This window comes from Mus caroli, unplaced genomic scaffold (genome assembly GCF_978045245.1).
Source record: "Mus caroli unplaced genomic scaffold, Mus_caroli_1 scaffold_19, whole genome shotgun sequence".
In the NCBI taxonomy this organism is placed as follows: Eukaryota; Metazoa; Chordata; class Mammalia; order Rodentia; family Muridae; genus Mus; species Mus caroli.
In genome coordinates, this window is record NW_028227274.1 from 36,661,739 (window position 1) to 36,685,065 (window position 23,327).

Genomic DNA, 23,327 nt, shown 5'->3' on the forward strand with positions numbered 1-23,327 from the left:
CTCAAAACTTTTTAAAGATTTTTTTCCCTTTTATTATGCCATTAAAGTAAAAAGAGAAAAGAAGCGAGCAGGAACCAGATTCCACTCTGCCTGGTGGTGAGCTCTGGATTCCCATCACCCTGTACTGATTGATTCGTGATGGCTCTCGTGGAAATGCATTTGGAATGCATGAAAAAGCTGCTCACTCTTTCCAGAGTGCGTGGAGTGTTTACAGGAAACTTGGCAAGAGCAGAGCAAGGCACACGGTGTATGTTTTCACAGGTTTGGAAGGAGGCATGATTTTAGGGGAGCCTTGCTCTCTGCATTGCCTTCATCTGAGCTGAAGGCTGTTCTCTCCAGCATAAGATAAAAGACCTGTCTGGCCATTGCTTCCTCCCCAGCCTCAATTTGTTTGTTCCACCCCTTGGGCCTGCAGTTCTGGGAGCCACCAGCTGCATGCAGTACCCCTAACACGTGCCCTCCTGACTTTGCTTATGCCATTGTCTTATGCCAGTGTCTCCATCATAAAGGCTCCATCCTTAGTACAGCTGCTTGAGTGCTGTCTGCTGAATTTTACAAGCTGGGTCATATTCCAGTAAGTTTCTCAAGCACTAAAGAAAGAATTCAAAAGGGTCCCTGGCATCAGGACCTATGTTTGCTATCAAGGGTCTTGGGTATCATGTACTTTAAGGTCTGGCAAAGTTCAGGGAACTGGAGGCTGTAGAGAGCATCTCTTATCAGCATAATCTGTCAAGAAAAAAGCCTATGGCCAATGAATTGAGGCAGGAAGTTGGAAGTGGACACTGGCAGGAAGAGAGATGGTTTGGGGAAATAGTAAGAGTATAAAAGAGAGACTCAGGGAGAGCCAAGGGAGACAAGATGGAAGATGGACGAAACCGGCAGGTAGATGAACTCAGGAAAACACTGAGACACTGAGGAGATGTGAAAAAAGAAGTGGGCAGGGACTGAGAGGTAACTGAGGTAGGATGAGTGAACCCTGTTTTGTAATGTCCAGCCCATTGGCATTTAACATACTGGCAGTGCTGCACAAACCACCCTTATTTAATTCCAAGCCATTTCCTTCAGTCCCAGTGGAAGCCTTGTCTGTGGCACTGTAACCTTAGCCAGGATTCCTAAGCAGTTTCATCCCAGTACCTAAGGTCATCAACATCTTGGCTTACTTAAGTGGCATTTATTAATATTAACAGGGTTAGAAATGAAAGCTGAACACCTGTTTAAAGAGTTATCTATGAATCCATCAACATTATTTTTGTTAAAAAAAAATTCTTAGTCTCTGACTTAGCAGGAGAGAACTGAATAATTGATGTTTTTTAACCCATCCAGTCTATCGTAGCCCAGCCACCAGACTCCATTTTCAGTGGTCAGTTAACTGTGGTCTGAAAGTGTGAGGTGGGGAGTCTTAGGACTGAGCTAGTTATGAGTCTTCACTAGCATGCTAAGTAGCGTGCTAAAATCAAGGCTCAATAAAGTTTAGTAACTTGCCAGGTTTTTAAGGGACTCTCAAACTAGGCATCTATAATTTTAGTTTTAAAGCTAGGAGCGCATGACTATCTCCATTAATGCCAAGGCACCATCAATTTAGCCGTTGTTTTCTTGTATTGTCCCTGGGACCAGCAGCACCTTGAGAGCTGCTATCCGGGCTGGTAAGGAAGAAAAGGAGGATAGCACAAATAGCTCCACAGGGTGCTCGCTCGAGCCACCTCATAAAAGATAGCACTCAGCCCAAAAGACAAGTTCTCTGTTGGCCGCTAACAATATATTTACTTGATTCTGCAGAAATATTTATAACCATTCCTGAGAATGTGAGAGATTTGATCATAGTAGAAATAACTTGAAAGTTACTCCCGTGTCATCTACAAAAAAACCAAACCAAACCTAAACAAAAACCCTAACATTGTGATTCCAGTCTTTTTAACATGCTTGATTTGATTGAACATTCACTAGAATGAATTTAAAATTTTTTTATATAGAATTCCAAGTCTTAAAAAATTATCATTCAGCCAGGTGTGGTAATATGATTCTATTATTCCAGTTCTTGGGTAGCAGAGGAAGGTGAAATAGACATTCAAGGTTATCCTCAATTATATATGAGTTTGAGACCATCTATGCTATATGAGACCCTGTCTCCCAAACAAAAGATTTTCAACACAAGGGTCCAATTCAGAACCCTAGTGTTTCCTTTTACTTTTGAGACTAGCCCTACTTGGGCATCTACGTAAAGTGGAGTTCAAAGCTTAGAATCCTCATTCCAGGGGCCCCTTTCAATTCTCCTTTTAAAGAGCTAAGCTTGATGCTCTCTGTTATAATTTATACTGTCAGGAATAAAGACATGCGCTTTCTCTTTACATTAGGTAGAATAACTGGTGTATTTGTCTAATATTGATTGCTTTCAAACATATAGTTTCTAATCTGTCATTTTAAGCATATCAATAAATAGTTTTAGAATTGTTACTATTTCACAATTATTTTGCTTTACAAAAAGCATTTTATTTATTTCTTGAAGATTCCAGGCATGCATACAGTATATCTTGATCATATCTGCCCATTGCTCCCCACTCCCTCTTCTCAAGGATCCCCCTCCCAGCTCCTGCCCTATATTTATTTATTTTATTTAATGGACTGAGTTCAGTTACAGTATCCATGTGTGCCTGGGTGTGGAGGTCACCCACTGGGGCATGGCAAGCCTATCAGGGGCCACACTCCTAAAGAAAAGTACCTGCTACCCCCAGTAAGATCAGCCTTCCACAGCTCCTCCGCTAGGGGTGGGGCTTTAGAAACCCTTCCTCAATCTATACTATTTTGCTCTCAATGAGTTCAAACTTGGCTTAAAACCAAGCCATACCAATAATTAATAGGGGAGATTTATTGCCTGCAAGTTGCCTACTTTCAAAAGATAGAATGGTTTTAACCTGCTTTCTTGGATTATTTTATTTAGAGAAACAACAACCCCTTGATCTTAGCATCAGCCATCTACTAATAGCAAAACAAGAGTGAGCCGCTGCACTTGGAGAGAAGGGCCATGAGTACTGGTTTTCCATCTCATACACAGAAGTGAACAAAAGGCTTCATTGTCTTCGGCTTGATAGGCACACATTGGGGTTGGTAATAAAGTATAACTTTCTAACGGCTTTCTCTCAACCGTCTGTTAGCTTTTGTGCACGTGCCCATGTGTTGCACACGTGCGTCATGCATAGGGAGGGTAACTTTAGGGAGTTGCTTCTCTTCTACTATGTGAGTTCTAGGATCAAAATCGGGTTTTCAGTCATGGCAGCAAGCATGCTGATCCATCTCACTGGTCCCCAAATGCTTTTTAGACATGGCTTAAGAAAAGTGTAGAAAGGGCATGTGTCAGTATTTTATGAGACTTCAAGAAGAAATGCAAAAGAAGATCAGACTCATTTGGATTGTACAAAATAGATATTTTATATCCAAACCTGGCACATTCTACAGGGCAATTAACACTTAACTTTGAAGATTACATTTTTGCTAGTAAAAATAACTTACGAACTTACCAAAATTAACTCACCTTTAAATCTGTCTTTGAGGGCATATACCTCATTGGTATTAAGTATGTGAGTGAGGAAGGAGCCGCAAGGCCCTAGAAGATCATATTGCTAGATACTCATGCTAAGGACATGAGTTGATAATGTAGCTGGTGGTGTGACTGGAGGAACAAGAGTCTCCAGGATTGTTACAGTGGGTTCCCAGGCCAGCAGGAATGGGAGAGAGGCCAGGAGACCACTGGAGGATGGAAGAGTTTGAACTGAGATTCTGTCCACCTACTCAAGGAATCTTGACAGGTTTCCCTAACATTTAAGCATAGACTAAGAAAAATCTTAGCTAAGTACATAAGATATTTTCTTATCTTAGCCTGAGATCAATAATGAAATTGATAACTACATTCAAACTTATCCTGGCAGTATTACTCTGTAATATCTCCTAAGTTGAAGACTAGACAATCAACCTAGGATTTTCAAAATGAAAGTGACTCTGAAGATAAATTTAATATTATAAACAAAAAATCTACTATAGACTACTCAGTAGAACCAACATGTGGGGATATTAAGACCCTAGAACTTTATATAAGACAATAAGAGAAAAAAGTTAATAGAGACCGAAATATAATTGTTTAAAATATAAAGATGGGATTGAAACCAAAAGAACAGGCAGATTAGAAAGAAGTTTGTACTGATCACAGAAATAGAAATGATCATTGAAGTTTAAAATTCTGTTAAAGAAATACAGTATTACACTAAACAAATCTGGGGAAAGACAGGGCGATTGGTGTTAGAAAATCACCGCAGTGCAGTACAGGGAAATAATGGAAATATTTGAAGAGTGGGGCGGGGACTTAGTTTAATATGGCATGCACGAACCCCTGGGTTCCAATCACCGCACAGAAAACAAACAGAAAGTCAGAATGAGATGACCCAAATGTGCTCTCCTATACAGCTGAGACAACAGAGCATGAACGGAATTAGTTGTATTCAGTAGTGTTTCACACCTGAGTAGGATGCTTTTAAAGAAAAGGGTGTGCATTTAGCTTTCAGTCGCGGAGGTTCAAAGGTCATGGTTGGTGAGGCAGTAGAAGACGATGCATCATGGCAGGAATACACTTGGGAGCAAATGGTCGTAGCTTGGAAAGCAGAAGAGCCTAGATGAGCCCTGTGGGCACATCACCAGCGACCTGAGGACCTTCATTCTGTCTCACTCATGGAAGACTTCACAGTACTTTCTGATAGTATATCATGGGGGCCAGGCCTCTAGCTACAGTGGACTCCTGGTGGGCACAGAGCATACTCAAACAGCAGCAGTAATTTTTTTTAAGAGAATGGGTGAGGGTTTTCTGGAGTTGAGAGGTATAGAGCTCTAAAGACAGTAGTCATAGGCACTTCTAAAAGGAGAAACGAGGCCACGTCCACACAGACATGTACCCTAAAGAAGCTATAGAACATGACAGACACAAAGGGACATTTCACAAAGAATAATGTAGCTCATGACAGCTAAACCGTGTGGCCTGCAGTGTATTGGTAAGAAGTGAGTGGGTGTTCTATCACTTGCCTGGGTGGTGCCAGCGTGTTGTAATTTTTCCCCTTCAGCTTCTTTGCTGTGAAGCAGTTTTAGATTGCTGACCCCTTGGGTGTAGCATTACAGCTGGACATTATTCCCTGCACTCATTACCATCTCTGATCTCAGGGTTAATCACATGCAGTGAGCTGATTTACAGGGTTAGTTCCTTCCCTCCCCCTCCCTCTCCCCCTCCTCCTTGCCCTCTCCTCCCCTCCCCTCCTCCCTCCTCCCTTTCTCCCTCCCCTCCCTCTCACTTCCTACCTTCCATTCCCTCCCTCCCCCTTCCCTTCTCCCTCTCCCCTCTCTCTTCCTTCCTTCCTTCCTTCCTTCCTTCCTTCCTTCCTTCCTTCCTTCCTTCCTTCCTTCCTTCCTTCCTTCGTCTCTCTCTCTCTCTCTGTCTCTCTCTCTCTCTCTTTCTTTCTCTTTTAGGTCTTGGTCATAAAACCCAGAATAGTCACTGCTTGGCTATACCCTTGGGATTTTTCTGTCTTTGTAGACAGGAAATGAAGAGCCTGGACTTGGTTTTCCCAAGCTCATTCCCTATCTGTGACTGGACACTCATCTCTCTGTCTCTAGGATGTAAACATAGATCAGAAGCAGCCCCTCGGTTGGAAACCATCCCTGGGAGTGAGATGTGTATGCCAGGCTCCCTCACTGTGGACTGTGAGCACGGAGAGCTGGGCATGGAGAGCGAGCATAGGAGGGAAGAGTGCAGGCTTGCAGAGGAGGACGGTGAAGACAGTTGCTCTGCTCCTCTTTTCCTATGTTTTCCCCTTCGGTCACTTGATGTAGCTATATGCCTTTGTGTGCACCTTTCCTATCCCTCCTCCAGGGAGCTGCGCACCAAGTCTTGTCTGGGTCTTCAGACAGCCCTTCATTTCCATGTAGAGGCTGATTTCTCAGCCCCATGATGTGCTATCAGAGAGTGCCTTGAGATGTGCCCTCCTGGGACTGTGTGGCCCTGGTCTGTCTCTCTTCAGTGTCACTGTTTGCTCGCTTGTTCCCTTGGCACCTGGGCACACACTGCTCTGTCATCTGTCAGAGCTCATGTTCGTCAGAGAATAGGCTTTGTTTCTTCCATCCCTTACGTTTTCTCTTTACACTTCCCCAGCCCACAATACACAGTGTTGCTTTGAAAGGCTGTTTCCTACACTCTTTTGTCTGAAAACTAGATTATAAAGTTCTTTGTCATTGCTTAGACAATGAAAATCCAGCATTTCAGTTTTTTGCTACATCTTCTTAGCAGAATTTAATTTAAAAAGAAATGGAGGGAGAAGCAGGAGAGGAGAGGATCTGGCACACAACAACATGAAAGCATTTTATTTTCATAGTAGTATGGCATGTTCCCTTCCCAAAGGGGAACACATCTGCCATGTCAAGAGGTTCATGTGTGTGTTTGTGTATGTGTGTTGTTGTTGTGTATGGAGGCAAGGGTCTGGAAATCATGGAACAAGCTGAGAGCAGCAGTAACTTCCTGCTCACACTCTCACAGTGGTCCCTGCTTGAAGCTGTAGGTTCTGCATGGATCAGTGGGTCCTGCTGGTTCTGTCCGCGAGACAGTGGGTAAAGGGAGCGGTTGGCCCTAAAGCTCCATCCCTCCACACATCAGGGAGCCTGTTCTGCCCAACCCTGTGGATGAACCGCCATCCCACCTGTCTTCTCCATCCCTTGCCTCTCAGGGTGGGGCTCCCTCCTAATACTCCAGTCGGCTTCCTTAGCAATTGCAGGGACCAGGAGGACTTCCTAGAAATATCATTTGAGTTGCTTATAGAAGTTTACCTTCACCCAAAAACTTCAGGGTTGGCCCCAAGCATGCACGAAATGGGTGTTCTATAGGAGTTCTCACCACAGATCTTTCTCTTGCCCCAGTTCAGAATGGTAACAGTACTGCCTTCTGCTAACCACTGACTCTCTGGTACCCAGCTGGGCCCCACAGCTAACAGTGGCCTGGTTATGTACCCTGTGCTTGTTCCATTGCCCATCAGGCTCCAGGGAGGCACTCACATTGCACAGCTTATGGGTGCCAACACAGGGAGCCTTCTATCTCCAGTAGCCTCTTGTCTCTGAGGGCCTCTCCTACTGAACTCAAGAGCACTGCATCACCTTCCTCCTCATCACTGTCCCATCTTGCAGAATATTTGATACTTCCCTGAATTCCCTTCACCTTGACCTTTCAGTGAGCCCACATACCATGGAGGTAGCCCGGGCCTCCAGAGCAGAGCAGCAACAAACGTGTGCAGCACTTCCCAAGTGCTGTGATACACACTGGAGCAAGCTGGAATACTCTGGGACTGTTTGAGCTAAAATCTTGAAGCTCATGCCTCTTCAAGCCCACTGTGCTAGATCCTAGGTTCCTAGCAGCAAACAAAATTAGCATGGTGCTTGATAGCATGGAGCTTCTAAGTCGATTAAGAAATTGGCATCATCTTTATTTCTGTCTGAGTCTTGTGTATGGTTGTGAGTAGATCTCAGAGTATTGCAGTGCTGTACACCAAAGCAGGGAGAGCAATTCCTTCCCAGCATCAGATGCAGAGATTGGAACAACCAGTTTGTAACGTGTGTATTAATTGATAAAAATGATAGGTAGATTGTAAGACAGAAACACTGTAATAGCTTTAAAGTGGTTTGTTTTTCATAATATAGAATTAAGTTGCAGCTGTACATAAGCTGTAAATCTTAAAACAATAATTACCTACTGCTGTTGGTAACCTTTGCAGATTGTTATGTGCATGGCCTTGAAGAAGTCACTATACTTTTGGAAAAAGGTCTTGTATCGTGGAGCATTTGTAAAGGATTCAGTGTTGTGACTAATCAAATAAATGCACCTTAAAATGAGACAGGTGCAAAATTATACACTACTTATAACAAATTTGAAACTAATAATGCCTTATTTTATGCAAGAAAAAATAAAGGACTTAAGAGAAACAGGTACCCTAAAATATTGTATGAAGGAGTATAACTAGATACAGGTCTACCAGGTGACATGCTGGCAGTATGCAGTAACTTTTTAATCCTTATAATAAATTCTGATCCCATGAATGTATTCTGGAGAAAAATATGTATTGGTATTTATGTACCTGGAGTTTGCTGCAGTGATTCAGCACTGGGAACAATCTGAGTAGGTGATAAATGAGGTTTGACAGCTACTCCATCAGAACTTTCTCCCCAAATGCTAGCCTCTCGCTGAGCAGGGAGACTGTCTGAGCCTTGATCTTCTCTCCCCTCAAGTTAGGGATTAACTCTAAGAATCTGTGTACAGTTTTCCTCTTTGTGTTGGCTTTATCTTCTACCCATGTTTAATGATAATTTAGCTTTTAACATAGCCCGAGTGAATGTGGTTTCATATAATAGATTTCCAGTGTTGCTTTCTCCTGGTATAAAAGTATCTGAAGCTGTGGGGTCCATCAGTGACATGTTTTAGGAAGAGCCGCTTCCTAAATATGTTGAGACCACAGATGTGGGAAACAGGGACCCGCTGGAAGCCTCAGGGCGTTCCCATCATCATGTGGGAAACCACAAGGGTGACAAGGATTCCTAGGCTTCCTGCTCTCCCCAGCCACTGTTGATACTGCCTTCTGAATTCCTATTGTACTTGTTTGGAATATAGGTTTGAGTTCATTATAGAGAAATCGAAGGAAGGCCTGGCTGATGCTTGTGGTTGGGAATCTAAATTACTGATCCTTTGTTCCTTTCCAGGTTGTGGGTTTCAGCTCTGTGCCTTTTGTACTCTCATCCCCGCCCCCCAGCAACCTGTCCACCTACCCTACCCACGTTGGTCCTCCTCGGCAATCTTGGTGCTGTGTTATTTCTTGGTGGCATGGCCTAAGGTTAGAATACTGGACAGGGTCAGGCCCTGGGGCCTGTAGGGAAGAAGAGCTGGGGTTACTGAGGACCTGCATTTACATTATATCAGCTCTGTGAATTGACACAGACCCAGACTGGTCTGCTGAAGCAGGCAACTGGATATTTTTCTCCTAGAAAATGTACAGAGCATAGTTCTTACCACGCTGTGGCCCACATTCTACCTCTCTTCCCCATCTCTGCTGCCATCCGAGCGCAGCACATCATTAGGCAACCTTGCATTCAGAGCAGGATGACAGCAGCTAGGGCGTCTGGCTTTGATGCTTGTACATTGTAACACTTTAGCATTTTGTCACTAAACACTGACTTCCCTTAGAAAGCAACCTTTTGATTGGGGCTTTGTGAATGACACTTGCTGAGAGCCTGACTACTGGAACACAGTCCCAGATCTCAGCTTCCCTCTGTGACTCACCTGGTGTCTGTTACCAGACACTGCCTGCTCTTCTTTGCCTAAAGAAAGGTGCATTTTCTCAGCTTCGATCTTCACTTCCTGCTTGCTGATGCTGAACATTAAAAGTTGTTTCCAGCTCTTTACTGCATATTTAAATAAACAAGAGGAGCTGTTGCTGCCCTTGAATGTGAACTTGACAGCTGATGGGACCTGGGGCTGGGAGTTGCTGATGCATAAACTGGGCAGTGTGGGGCTTATGAGGTATAATACACCACCTTTACAATGGGCTACAAAGATTGTGTTGTCTTCGTTAGTGAATTCTATTCACCCAGGCTGAGCGCCTATGTAAATGTGTTTCTCCTTCTCAATAGCAATCTGCCAGCCTCTGTCTCAGACACATAATCCCATGTATAGATTTGGAGTCTTGGTCATCCCTCAAAAGGGTGGTTTTCATTCCCTTAAGTGGGAATGTGTGTAAGAAATAAGAAGCTCCAAGGGCAGAACTTCAGGCTGCCTTCTTTGATTTAGTATTTGACTAGTATTTAGTATCTATCTTATCTGTAAAATAGAACTAGTGATAAGGGGCTGTCTTCAGGAGGCCACCCCCCCCCACAAGTATATAAAGATAGGTGTACTGATTAAGTTCAATTGATCCTACAAATGTTCCTTGGAAACATTTAATATTAGTCCTGCTCCTGGTGACCAGCACCTAGATGCACCTTCCCTGCCCCCATACCTCCCTCCCCATCCTGTTTGGCTAGACCAGCATTTTAGGCCAGTTAAAGAACTCAGTAGGCTTCCTACAGTGGAGCTCCTCCACACAGTGACTAGGGCAAATGGCTGCAGGTGCAGAGACCTGCCAGAGGAGCAGAAGCAGGGTTTGGCACACTAAACTGCTCGGATGCAATACGAACAGTGCTGTACTGTGCTTTGTACGTCATGATTCTCTACTGGACTTGATGGCAGCTTGTGTAGCTTCCTCCCTGCTCCCTTCTCTGTGCATCTCTCTGTCTCTGTCTGTCTCTCCGGAAGATGAGAGACCCATGGAGTTTGAGCATTTTGGTGTTAGTAGCTGAGACCTTTCTGAGACTGAGAGAGGCCTTGCTGGTAGACTTGGAGAGGCGCTGCTGATATTGGGTTTCCCCTCGGGTGAGAATTTTCTAATTGCTTTTCATCTCACTCAGTAAAGAACACCTCGCTCACAGTGTCCTGCCAAGCCCTCCAGGCTTTGCTGCCCCAGGTCTGTGCCTGTCTGACTTTTGTTCCTTTCCCCTCAGCTCTCTGTGCTCTCCTCACCTACTGCTCCTCTGTATGTGACTTCCCAGGTGTCCCAGGCCAACATCTTTACTTCCTCAAGATGGTTACTGCATGTCTTCTTCTACCATACTTCCCAGATCACAGTTTAAAAGCGTGACATGTCCCCAGTATTCCCCATCTCCCTTCTTAGTGTGCTCTTTGACTGCTAGACCTTACACTTTATTCATTACCTGCCTTACCATAAAAAGTGAAAGTTTATCTAAGGCAAAGAACCAGGGGTGGGGGGAGGTCATTTTATTTATTACAGTACCTCCAGTGCTTAAAGGCAGTCCCCAGCACATGGCAGACACTGGGTATCATTTGGTAACAGGAGAATATGTAAGACCTTGAGACTTCTCAGGTGGATCAGAGTGCACCTCAGTCCTTAGCCAGCAAGTTTAGACAGTAGTGGTTTACAGGCAGTGGGCCCATCACTGAGGAAAGTGTCATACTGACAGGAATCAGTGCATAGCAGGCCTTGATGCTGTCATTTACATATATGCATATGCAGACAGTGTCCTGACCATGTTTTCCATTTAGAATTTCTCTCTAAGTCTGAGAAATAACTTTTTAATGGTGTGGTAATGAGTATGAAAGCATTTTATAAATTATAAAGTGCTTTGCAAGCTTTAGTTACATTGGGCATTAGAAATCAACTGTTAGATGACTTGGAATAGTTAAGTAGTTTTCCAGAAAGGCAGTGTCCTGGGTCAGTTCCTCTGCGTTTTCCTTCTGCTGGTCCCTATCCGGGCCTGCAGACCGGACAGCGCCTACGAGCATGGCTACTTTGGCTGAAGCCTACTTAGGAAAAGTGACTATCTTAACCTCTGATCCAGCTCTCTAGTTCTAAACAATGCACTCTCTTTGTACAAGAAAGAAATAAGAGAAATAACCAAACCGAGGCTGATGAATTTGGGTGCACTAAAGACTGTGTCCGGCTGACCAGTGACAATGAGAGTTACAGTTCTTTTCCTGAGTGAGCCACGCCCATTCCATGGGAGACAGTAATTCCCATGGCCCAGTTCAGTGTATTCCCAATAGAGAAACTCAGGGATGTTCAAGACTGTTATTGGCCATAGATGAACTAATATCCTTGATTGCTTTTAACAACCTCCAGACAGGACTACACGACCCAGTTTTCCTTTGCCACACGATCTCCCTAAACATAGGCCATGTGGAAAGGAAGAACAGCCAGGGAGGTCTGCACCATGCCCAGACCACACCATCCTTGAAGAACCCTGAGGGTCGGTAGCTCTGCTGTCAGACTGGCCTCACAGTCCACGGCTGCCACTTACTACATATGTAACTTGTCCAGAGTTGTAACTTTGTAGTGCTGAACAATATTAGAGCCTAATTCATGGGATAATTTTCAAACGAGGTAATTGATGAAGTCCTTAATGCCCACTTCGCAGAAAATATGTGGCTAATACTGTGCTGTTAGTTATTGATGGTAATCATTGTAATAATTAAAGGCAGGCAGAAGAGAGAGGGATTTGAGAATGAAAAAAAGTAATATAGGATACTCTATCCTAGAAGCTATGACAAATGTTTGGAAGGAGACCAATATAATAATTTGTGCATTATACTATATTATATAATACACATTAGGTAATTCATATAATAATGATTATTATACCCTGTAAATATCTGATGGCCTCATACCTTGCAGGCTAGTGTAGTCAACAGTGATACCTGGTTTGTCATGTACCACAGCTGTCAGGGCAGCTGCCCTGGTAGCCTCTCCACTACCCCTGGCACAACCGAAGATCTGAGACCCTGATAGGTTACATGCAAGCTTGAAGCAGGAACTGAGTACTGCTGATCTTCTGTGCATTTTCAAGATGTCAGCCTCCACAGCATCCGCATGTTATTCCTTTCTTCACCCTCCACAAGTTATATGTCGCCCTGTACCTGATACTGGGGTAGTCGTAGGGAGGCTCCCACCACCGTGTACTCTTGAAACTTTTGCTAAGTGGAAGGAATGGCCATAGACGCCTCAGTGAATGGTAACACCGTTATTGTGCAGCAAGTGCTGACACAGGATAACTGGGGAGCTACAATTTTAGTGCAAGACCTGACATACTGTGGGTAGCCAGATAAACCCCTCTGAGGAAGTGAGAATGGCCTAGAAGAGAGCCACGTAAAGAGGGCTGTTGGATTCCCAAGGCATTGAGGATCAGGAAGAAAGATAGAAGGCCCAGAGGTGAAAGAGCAAAGGGCAGTGGCAGAGAGTCACCTTGATGTCACCGGTGCATAGGACTTAGCAAAGGTGTCTCACAAATTCTCTCCTCTTCCCTTTGGATCGCCAACTTTTAGTATTATACAATATATGTAACATTTTTACCACATCAGACATTTTAAAGACTATAGTCAAGTGGTATAAGTACATATATGGCATACACCTGTCACCCTGGCCATCTGCAAGTGTTTCCTTTTGCAGAACCTAAAGTCTGCACCTTGGAACAATCTCTCCCTTGTCCTCCCCATCCTGCGCTGCTCACAGTTCTGTCCCTGAGTCTGAAGTGGAGTATTGCTGTAAGTGAATCAGATAGTACTCACCCTTCTGGCTGGTTTGTTTCACCTAATATAATGTCCTCAGATTCTGTCCCCATTGTGTTTGCCAGAAATCCATCTCTTTTGAAGGCTGTGCAGCACTCCACTGCAGGTGTAGATCATGTCTTGCTGAACTGTCCATCTCCCCACAGGCTCCTGAATGTGTTGTAGCAGTGGTGAAGAGGGTGGTCATGAAGGTGGATGCGCAGATGCCTTGAGTCCGTGCTTGTAGTTCTTTTATGGATGTGCCTGGAATTAGAATTACTGGACCAGACGACAGTTTTGTGTGCAGTTTTTGAAAACCCACCATTCCTCCTGCCAACAGCTTTCAGCTTGAAGACTAAAAGAGCGAGAGGACCTTGGGTGGATTTTGAAGAGAGTAGTATTGACTTCTAGGGGAACTGAATAGAAATGGAACTGGCTGTGTACCTGGTCCTCAGAACATCCCTGCTTAGAGTGCAGACTGTGTGCACAGAGCCTCTCATCCCTGTTTCCCCCACAGCTCTCCTCTATTTCTCTAAAGAATGTCTAGGATCAAGTGGGTCTCTGCAAGTGGGCTCAAAGTTGACATAAGTTGTTCTGGCCAATAGGGACATCTTAGCAGGCATCTCTGACCATCCAGAAACATGGACACTTATGCCACCAGAAGCAGGGGCAAGTTATTCATACTCAGGGAGCCTTGAGACATCTTGGAGGAAAGAGCATAGCCTGGGTTGGCACCCCTTAGCTATCATTTTATCAGTCTGGGATTATAAAAAGCATTTTGCCAGCCCCCTTCCTTTTAATTTATCTACCTAATGGCTTTATTCTTACACCACTAGAAAGCAGCTCTCTGGCTGTGCCATAAATACTATTCTGTCACATTCAAGGGTCAATTCATCATTTTACCAAGTAGACAGCTATATGTGTGGTAGGAAGGGGAAGAAGCGGTGTAGTCTGATACATTGCTTTCAGAGGTAGTCACAGGGTCCTTCCTGTTTCAGCTCAACAGTCTATGTCATGGATGAAGGATCAACCTTTCTTCTTTCATGCCTCTATCATAGCCCTGGGTGACTCTGTGAAATGTCTATATTCATTTGTATGGGGTTTCTGAGGAATAAGGATAGCTCTTGTTATTGGTTATGTGGAAACAACTGAGAGCCATGGCTAAGAGGACAGGCTCTACTGACTTAGTTCCATCCTGGCTGTATGAGCACAAGTGGCGTCTTCACTTCTCATTGTCTCAGGGTCTGCAGCTGTATAATCATGGCCAGTAAGAGTGCCCGTCTGCGAGTGCTCTCATGGAGGGCAAGTGGGGCTATAAAAAGTACTCTTCAGAAATAGTACTTTATTAATTGTTCAAAGCTCGGAGTATGGCCATTCACTAAATAACCATTCCCAGGAATTAATGTGACCATGTGGGCCATATAGACCTACTTCTGTTACTCTTTCCTTTGGGGACAGCATAGAAAAGCTGTGTTTATGACACTGATGGACTTTCTTGGCAGAATCCCCCAACACCCTCATACTAGTCCCACCTCAGAAAGTCCAAGTGGTATCTAGGCAACACACACTTAGGGATTCGAAATTGGTGAAAGCAACCAAATTAAGAACCCTGGAAACTTAACACTTAGCTGGTTAACCACAAAATAGCAGCTTCGTTTCTAGCGAATCCTCAGCCATCCTCAGCCCAGCCTTGGGGCTTCCCCAAGAAGGTGTTAGCAACTGAGGTGATGTTTACTGTTGCTCGATCTCCCACCTACTCTCTCGCTTTCAGGAGTGTTAGCCGTAAGCCTGCCTGCATCCTCTGCAGGAGGCACTTCAAGGTCATCATCCAGCTTTCCTCTTACAACACTTGAGAAAAGGGAGCTGTCTGTGTAGAGGCGCCCTGAAAGATGGAATGGGAACCTCGGTGTGAAGGAACAAGCTGGCTGCAGCTACAGTAGACACGCGCTATCCCGAGTTGGTTTTGCAGGGTAGTGAGCTTCGATTGCTTGTTAGGGGGGTTAGGGCATGAAGCTGTTGGTGTCATGAAGCAGCTCGGAGCCTCTCAGCCTGTGGTGCCAGAGACGCTGAAGAGTAAGTGAAGGAAGATGAGTGCGTGGTTTCCTGAACATTTCTACAGATGTCAAATGTGTCATGTTTGTTTGTTTGTTTGTTTGTTTGGTTTTGCTTGTTTGTCTTATAAAACACAGTGGGATAAGTACTTATCCTTGCCCCCAAACAAAGCAGCTATTAAACATTCCTGCAGTATGGCTTTAAACTGGTACCTGCTGTGACCCACTCCTTGTCCTAGCACCATGACAGTAGCAGCTGTCCTCTATTAGGCTGGTAAACCATGCCAAGAGAGTGCCTAGTTACCTGTGCTTTAACAGCCTTCCCAGTTATGTGGTAGGTGTCTTCATTCCTGTTTCCTGCCTGAGAAGGCCATGTGACCTGAGTTTTATCCAGCCACTCTTTCTCTGACTAGCCAATGGGTGACCATCTCCCTCTGCCTTATTTTTTTTTCTATGTAGGAATTGGTGTTTGCACACAATGCTCTTTGCAAATTGTAGTTCTTGGTGCAAAAGTGGGTTGCAAAGTCAATTTAGTAAATTTTAAAAGAGTATATAAAATATCAGATGCATCCCACTAACTGTTGGGTATATGTATGCTGTGCATGTATATGTGTGTTGTATGAAACATTTCTTATGGTCAGAAAGATCCAAACTAGTAATCTAGAGTTATTATGAAAGCCAAATGTACATAAAACATCCTAGGTCCTTTTGTAAAGCCTCCATCATCCTTTGCATCTGAGGTTCTGTATTAGTTGGTTCTGGAGGCTGGAGCGGGGAAGGCAGCAATGGTTCTGTGCTGTTATTAGAGGCTTATTATAACTACACAGGATCTGTGTAGACCCTGCCTGCCACTACCACATCACGTCCAGTATACACAGGCACCCAGGACTCAGAGACAACCAGATTGCAAACCTTGCTCTAGGCTTACAGGTATTTGAGGCCTTTGTGGCAGTCTGTGGTTGTAAAGAACACAGCACTTACATGGCCCTAATTCCCATTTCAACTCAAGGAAAACAGACGTGACCTCTATGTAGTATGAGGGCCTTTCTTAATATGCCTCTAAAAAGGTGGGCTACTGTCTTACCCGTCATGATGCTCTCTGTATTACAACCCCCTTCATCTGGAAGTGATTTCCCCCTTTTTCTCTCTCCCAAAGGGTATCAGATCCAGACTGTCTAGCTAATTCCCTTAAAACAAAGACAATAGGAGTCCCTCGAACATGCTCATTTTCACTGAAACACGTTCATCACTTGCTAACTGTAATCCAGTTGCATGGAGCATAGGGTAAAGATTCCCAGCAACTTCCCCGAGGGTCACAGAAGGAGCAAGGGCTTCCTTTCCTCCCCTGACAGGTGAACTCCTTCCCTGCACCCTCACAGGTGGAGCTTGTAATGTTTATGGAAGGCACCTCAGCAGAGTAGCCCATGTGGACACAGTGGACCGAAAGGCACATGTCAATGGAGAATTTAACACATAAGAAGCATGTGTGTGTAGATGCTAAGACAGGATTCAACATGACATTCTGAACTGTGTGAGGAGGAGCCCAGGCAGTACAATTAAAGAGAACAGAAGGCAGCCTTAGTGTTTTATGGATCTCACTAATGAATGAGTCCCGAGGCTTCTGCTGGACCGGCTTCCCAGCACCCTGCCAGCCTGCTACCCACACGTCTGTAAATCCGTCAAGCTATAATTCACGGCTGGTGCCAGCAGAGGCTGAGGTCTAGGCCTTCCTCCCTGGAACACACGGAGATCTCAAGTCATTAATAATTCACTCTGGAGTAATGAACAAAGCTGTACCAAGTTGTGAGCCGAAGTTATCAAGTGACAGACCAATTTATTTCTGCAGTGCCCAGATATAATGGCAGCAATGAGAAGGTACAAGCCTGTCCCTAAAACGTTTCTCGAGACTTAGATCAATGTGTTTTAAGTTCCAGAATAAAATGGATCATTAAATGGGAAATGAATTTGTTGGGTAGCCTCAAGCCTATTTATATTCAGAGTTGCCAACCCAGAATTTCTATACTGTTTTTCCAAATGCCTTTGGACCTCAGGGCCTGCAAATCAGAGTAATTATTACTCATTAATTAAATCTAAGACGTGGAACACAGCCTGAGACTTTGAGGGATAGGGAGGTTGGGATAGTCTAGGTACAATTATCCCCACATTATTGATACTCATTAGACATTTCTCAGTTGGGCTGAGAATATTAATCTTACATCTACCAAGAAGTTCCCATCATGCTTTAAGTTTCATCACGTGTCATCCTGCTTGTCACTGGCTCTGTCAGGTTCAATACCTCAGTCTGTGTTCATTCTCATGGCGGAGACGTCATCACTGAGTGAGAGCATCTGTCTGAGTCCAGGATGGAGGAGTAGGAAGAGACCAGAACAGTATACAAAGCAAGGGACCATGTGAGCTGAGCCTTACAGAGAAGATTTGTCAAACACAGAGCTAGCAAGGGCGTTCTAGGCCACAGAGTGACACGGGCAAGGGCAGAAAGGTGGGAGCAGAGGAGGAGGGCGGTAGAAAATTATTCTTATCAGTCCACTTCCCACCCATGATCACATTCAACCCACCCAAACCACAGGCAATGAAGTGGACATGCCATCCACCCTCACTACTCCTTTTAAAGAGAGGAGGAACCTAATGCCTTCATGTTTGCCAAAGTACATACGTGTCATTTGTCAATGGAAAGTAGCAGAAATGTAGAGAGGATTTGGGGCAAGGTATGCTTTTTCTATGAGTATCCACAAGTGTACACCAAATCTAAGTTTGTACATATCCAAAAGTGTACATCAAATGATAAAATTGGTTGAAGTAAAATTTCACTAAAGACGGGGTTTAGAAGCAGACATTTAAAGTAGGCGAATCCTTTCTCCCACATAATGGAAGTCTACAGGAGAAACAGTGCAGGCAGTGCTAGGCTTGCATGCAAGATACTAAGTGTCAACAGAGCCAACACTGGCCACCTCAGTCTATGGGAAGTGTCTCTTCCCAGATTTCCCTCTAGGTTTGAGTTAGTAATGAATAGCTTCCTTCTTCCAGCAGGCGATTAAGGAATCTTCTAGTATTTTCTAACAGTGCTGAATGGCACTAACTTGTGTATTGCCAGTGACCCATCCCTACGTTTTTATTCAAGGGGCTTATGAACCACTGAATTTTATAGCTTGGGCATGGAGTTCAGATATATGTATTTTGAATAGTTTTTTTATCTAAAAATATGCATGTATATTTAGCAGATTACTCTGACATAGCCACTACTGACCTCATCCCTTCTTTAAACGTTGAGTGTACATGCAGTATAAACACACAGATAAACAGTAGTGCATTTTTTTATTTCTGTTGATGCCACATGTTTCACTTAATGCAAGCCTTGTGTTTAATCAAATGAGCGTTTAATACTTAGGGTTTCCTGACATGGTTTAAATACCAGCTATTTCCTTTTGAAAGAAAGTTGTGTCTGTCTTTGCAAATGAATAAAACTAGGAGCTTCTTGACCTGCATTGGAGACAATGCAGAGGGAAAACCTTGGTGGTTTAAGAAACAGACAGGTACAGAAGTTGTAATCAAGATGGATGGACTTAGAGAGTAGTGACTTAGGTGAGCAAAACTTCATCACCTGGCAGATGGCCTTGGCTGGTTGGCTGGCTGTTTTAGGCCCAGTGGGAATCATACCCTGAAGTGAATGTTGAATGAGATCTCTGAACACTGTAGTTGAAGATACAAAAGAAAACTTGCTCGTTGATTCATGGCATCCAGAGATGTCCTGAGTCTTGCCTGCTCTAGATGCAGGCAGGGAGGCCAGAAGCACCCAAGGAGGGGAGCCATCTGGGTGTGCACGACATCTCTCACTTGTTCTTTCCCCTTTCCAGTGTTGCTAACAACCACAAGCAGAATCTGATGACTGTGGCAAACCTGGGCGTGGTGTTTGGACCCACCTTGCTGCGGCCGCAGGAAGAAACTGTGGCGGCCATCATGGACATCAAGTTTCAGAACATTGTCATCGAGATCTTAATCGAGAACCATGAGAAGGTGAGTCAGAAGTGTCCCTGGCGGCAGAGGGTCGAGCATTCAGCCTGCGGATGGGGCCACACACTGGAACGGATCTTCAGACTTGGCTAGGTTTGCATTGCTAATGGCACTTGAATGGTGATGATGGTGAAGTCACTGATTGTCATAGTCCTGGTGGTGATAAATGTGAGAATACTGGTGGAGGTGACTGGCTCTTAGTGGCTCTTAGTGGCTCTAGAGGTGTGGGGATGGATAGAATCTCATTGAGTCCTTATTCTGTATCGGGGACTGGGCTGGGCAGTCTTTGTTGCTGTTTCTCTTAGTCGTCCAGTGAAGGGGTACCGTTTTACTTTTTACTTGGTTATCTTAGAAATGTATGGGCTTGCTACTACTAGGTATGTTTTCCCATTTGTGCTGCAAGTACTTTTTCTGCAGTCTAGTTTTTGATTGTGTAGATAGTACAAGTTTCATACATATGTTCGTGCATGTATTCATGCGTGTGCATTTGAAGGTGTTTATATATGCTTGTGACCTTTGCTTTTAAGTCACTGGAATAGCCGGTCTGTTGTTTGTTAAGCTTTTTTTCCTTAGGGAGCTGTATAAAGGTGTGAAATGCTCTTCCCCTCCAGCTCTCCCCGGACTCCTCAAGTATACCCCCTACCACCTTCATGGCCTTCTCCCTTAAAATCCAGTTTAGTCCAGTCAGTCATTACCTGCATGCACAGCGGTGTGACTACATCCACTAGAGCACATGAAGCCTCCAGAGGCCATCAATTCCAGCAGCTCCTCAGTAGCCTGGGAGGCCCCGCCCCTCATCCTTGCTGGAATTCTGACTAACTTGACCTTGTCAAGTGAACACAGTTACTAAGAGCTCCGGAAAACAACAGTGTGTCTCAAGACCACCCTTCACCCCCATTCATCGTGAAATTCCTTAGCACCATTTAAGTCCTGCTCAGTCTCTTTACTCTTAGTAGCAAATCCCTGAGAAGCTGCTCAGAGCCTGTGTCGATTACCCCAGGTGGCTTTTTCACATACATAACTCTGGAATTTGATTTAAAAAGATAATAATGATACATGTTCCCCTTCCTAAAAAACCTTTGCCTAGATAGAATTCATGCAAAACAAATTTAGATTCTGACCAGTCCTTGCACGTGACAATATTATGGATAACAACAATGCAAACCATTGTCACCCCTGGTCTGAATTTTGACAAGAGCCTCCTAATTTGCGTCCTTGTTTCCGGATGGGACACTCTTCCACCTTGAAGACTACATGGCATGTTTTCTTCAGCACTCACAAGTGTCTTCAGCGGGGGACTGCCCAGACTTCTGCACGTAGAATGTCATAGGCCCAGTCCTTTCCCTTGTCCACCACCTTTCCTTTTCTATAGCACTCACCTTTTCTGCCAGGCTGGGGTGTTTACTTACGGATCAGACTTAGATGTTGGCGTTTAGACTGAGCACCTGACTAAATATCACTTTGTAAGAGAGCAATCAGAACACAAAAGGATCGACAGTCTCTCTCTCTCCCTCCCTCCCTCTCTCTCTCCCCCTCAATCCCACTCTCCCTCCCTCTATCTCTTACACACACACACACACACACACACACACACACACACTCACATTGTCTCTTCGATTACAATGCCCTACACCTACACGTGCAAGAAGGCTGCCATCAGATATGGTTCCTTGGCCTTAAACTTACAGAACTATGAACCAGACTAAGTTTCTTTTCTTCCAAAAGTTACCCAGCCTCATGTATTTTACTCTAGTTATATAAATTGAGCTAATACAGTCTACACACGTTCCAGACAGTGCCTGTGAGTGCAGAAACTTCCTTCTTTCTGAGCTCTTTTTACTGAGAACCTTCCTTTGTCCTTCATAGGAGTCTGTGATACACCTTCATACTGGCTAGGGAAAGCATTGGAGCCCACACAAGTACTGGGTCTCAAAGGTCTGGAGACTTTGTTCCAGCTGATCTGAGAGGGAGATAGTATTCTACAAAGTTATTAGGAAGCAAATGTCCCTGAATAAGAAAAGACAGAGTAAAAGAATCCATAAGATCCAGTAAAGTTGGAGGATCCTTGACATTCCCTAGTCCATGCTGGTAATGCATACGCATTTCCTTTTTTATTCAGTTGAACTGATGGATAATGTTAATAACTACGGTCCAGAAACATAACTTGATAAAAATAGTTTTTACTCACAACTTATTCACAAGATATTGTCTAAGCAGCCAGGTAGCTACCACCTCACTTAATTTTCCTAGCAGTGTTCAAGAAAAAAATTCAGCATATTTTTCCATTAGGAAAATGCAAATTAAGACTAGTCTGAGATTGCATCTCAATAAGCCAGAATGGCTGTCATCAAGAAAACAAATGACAAGAAATGCTGGCGAATGTGGGGAAGAGACACCATTATACAATGCCCATAGACTTACACATTGGTGCAGCTAGTGAGGATGTGGGAAGAGAACTGCTATACACTGCCCATAGACTTACACACTGGCTGCACCAGTGTGGAAATCAGTAGGTAGTCTCCTCAAATGCCTAAGAATAATTTTCCTCCAGGGACTATACACCTAGAACTCCACTGGCATTCTGTGGCCATTAGAGAAGTACAGAATTGAAAGTGTTTGAATTGAAAGCCCAGAAAGCAAAGATCTTGGCTCTCAACACATTTGCTTTATAGTAATGGTTATTTCTTTAAAATTTCCAATTCTATATGACTAGACTCCTCCCCAACTCACAGTTTAACCTGAAAGCCTAAACTATCAAGTAGACAAATGCTTGGTATTATAGTGGAGATAATATTCATGTATCTAGTTAGAAATAAAGAAATAAAATATTATAGCTATCGTCTGAAATTCCCCAGTTATAGAAATTTAACAATTTCTTACAAAGTTTTCCTCCGATCACTTTCTAAGGGTTAATGTGTCAATGGTTTTTAAAGGTTTAGAAGCTGAGAAAGAACAGACACATGTCAAGAAAACACATTGCTTCCTTACTATGCTTCAGGCTGGTTCAGTTCCAACACAATAGGAGATTGATTCCTTGCGTTCTGTGACAGTTGATGGCATTTCTTTTGGATGTGGCTCTGGAGAAGGTTTCTAGAGAAATAGGAGGATGCCTCTGTGCACACATGCCTGTGAGTAGTGTGTGGTGCTTCCATTAGCATCCGTAAAATGTGATCGTTCCCTTGAAATCTATCAGTGGGCTTTGGGAGAGATAAGAGAATAGTAGATCTTTAACTACTAACAACGGTCAGAAGTGTATTCTTTTTAATATATGTTAACTCTTGGCCTCATGTGCCAGAGATGAGCTAGCAACCTTAGATGACCTTACTGAATACACAAGGTAAGAGCCCAGCTCTGTGTAGCTTGTTTCCTCAGCCCACTCAGTTGCCTTCATTTGCCCTTGGGGGAAAAATGTTGATGGCACCGAATTTATTGCACTACTTACTCTCTGACTTTACACACAAATTGTATATTAATTAATATGCACTTGGTCAATCTGCAACTGGCAGGTGTTTGGCATTTGCTTTTCATTTTCTTAATATTTGACATTTGTTGGTATGCAAAATTAACACTAGTAATGATAACAGGTGCCCAGATTCACTGCAACCATCCTGCTGTTCGTTTGGATTCTGTCTGTGTAAACCTGAGGAAGCAAGAAAGAAGGACCTGTACACCAGAACACAGTGCTTCTTCTCTGTCCTCTAACATTTTCCTTCTTAACAGCAGCTGCTGTGTGCAATACTCTATTAATGTAGGGAGCTAGTCAGTTTGAATGCATAGTTACCCCTATTTAACTCTAGGTAAACTAGCAATTACTTATATTGCAAAGCTTTTTAATATCCCTCAAGATATTATAATGGGGCTACAGTTTGATGTTGTATTTTATCTAATTCTTCTCTGTTAGCAGAGGTAGCAGGAAATTAGGCTCTTTCTGGAGAGGGAAAATCATATCTCGTGCACACACCCACACATCCACACCTACACCCACGCACACGCATGCTCGTGTACACACACATACACACACACACACACACACACACACACACACCACCACCACCACCACCACCACCACAACCCCTGTATGTGTGTGTGTT

At 43.9% G+C, this 23,327-nt stretch overlaps 1 protein-coding gene across 5 annotated transcripts in view; it reads left to right on the plus strand.

The window, feature by feature from the left end:
• Arhgap26 (Rho GTPase activating protein 26) overlaps window positions 1–23,327 on the plus strand; it is a 386,814-nt gene that overhangs the window by 273,614 nt on the left and 89,873 nt on the right. For all 5 annotated transcript variants that reach the window (XM_021150730.3, XM_085833661.1, XM_021150728.3 and 2 more), the window contains exon 18: window positions 19,080–19,239. In XM_021150730.3, the coding sequence (XP_021006389.1) occupies window positions 19,080–19,239 (160 nt within the window). The remainder of the gene's footprint in view (window positions 1–19,079; window positions 19,240–23,327) is intronic.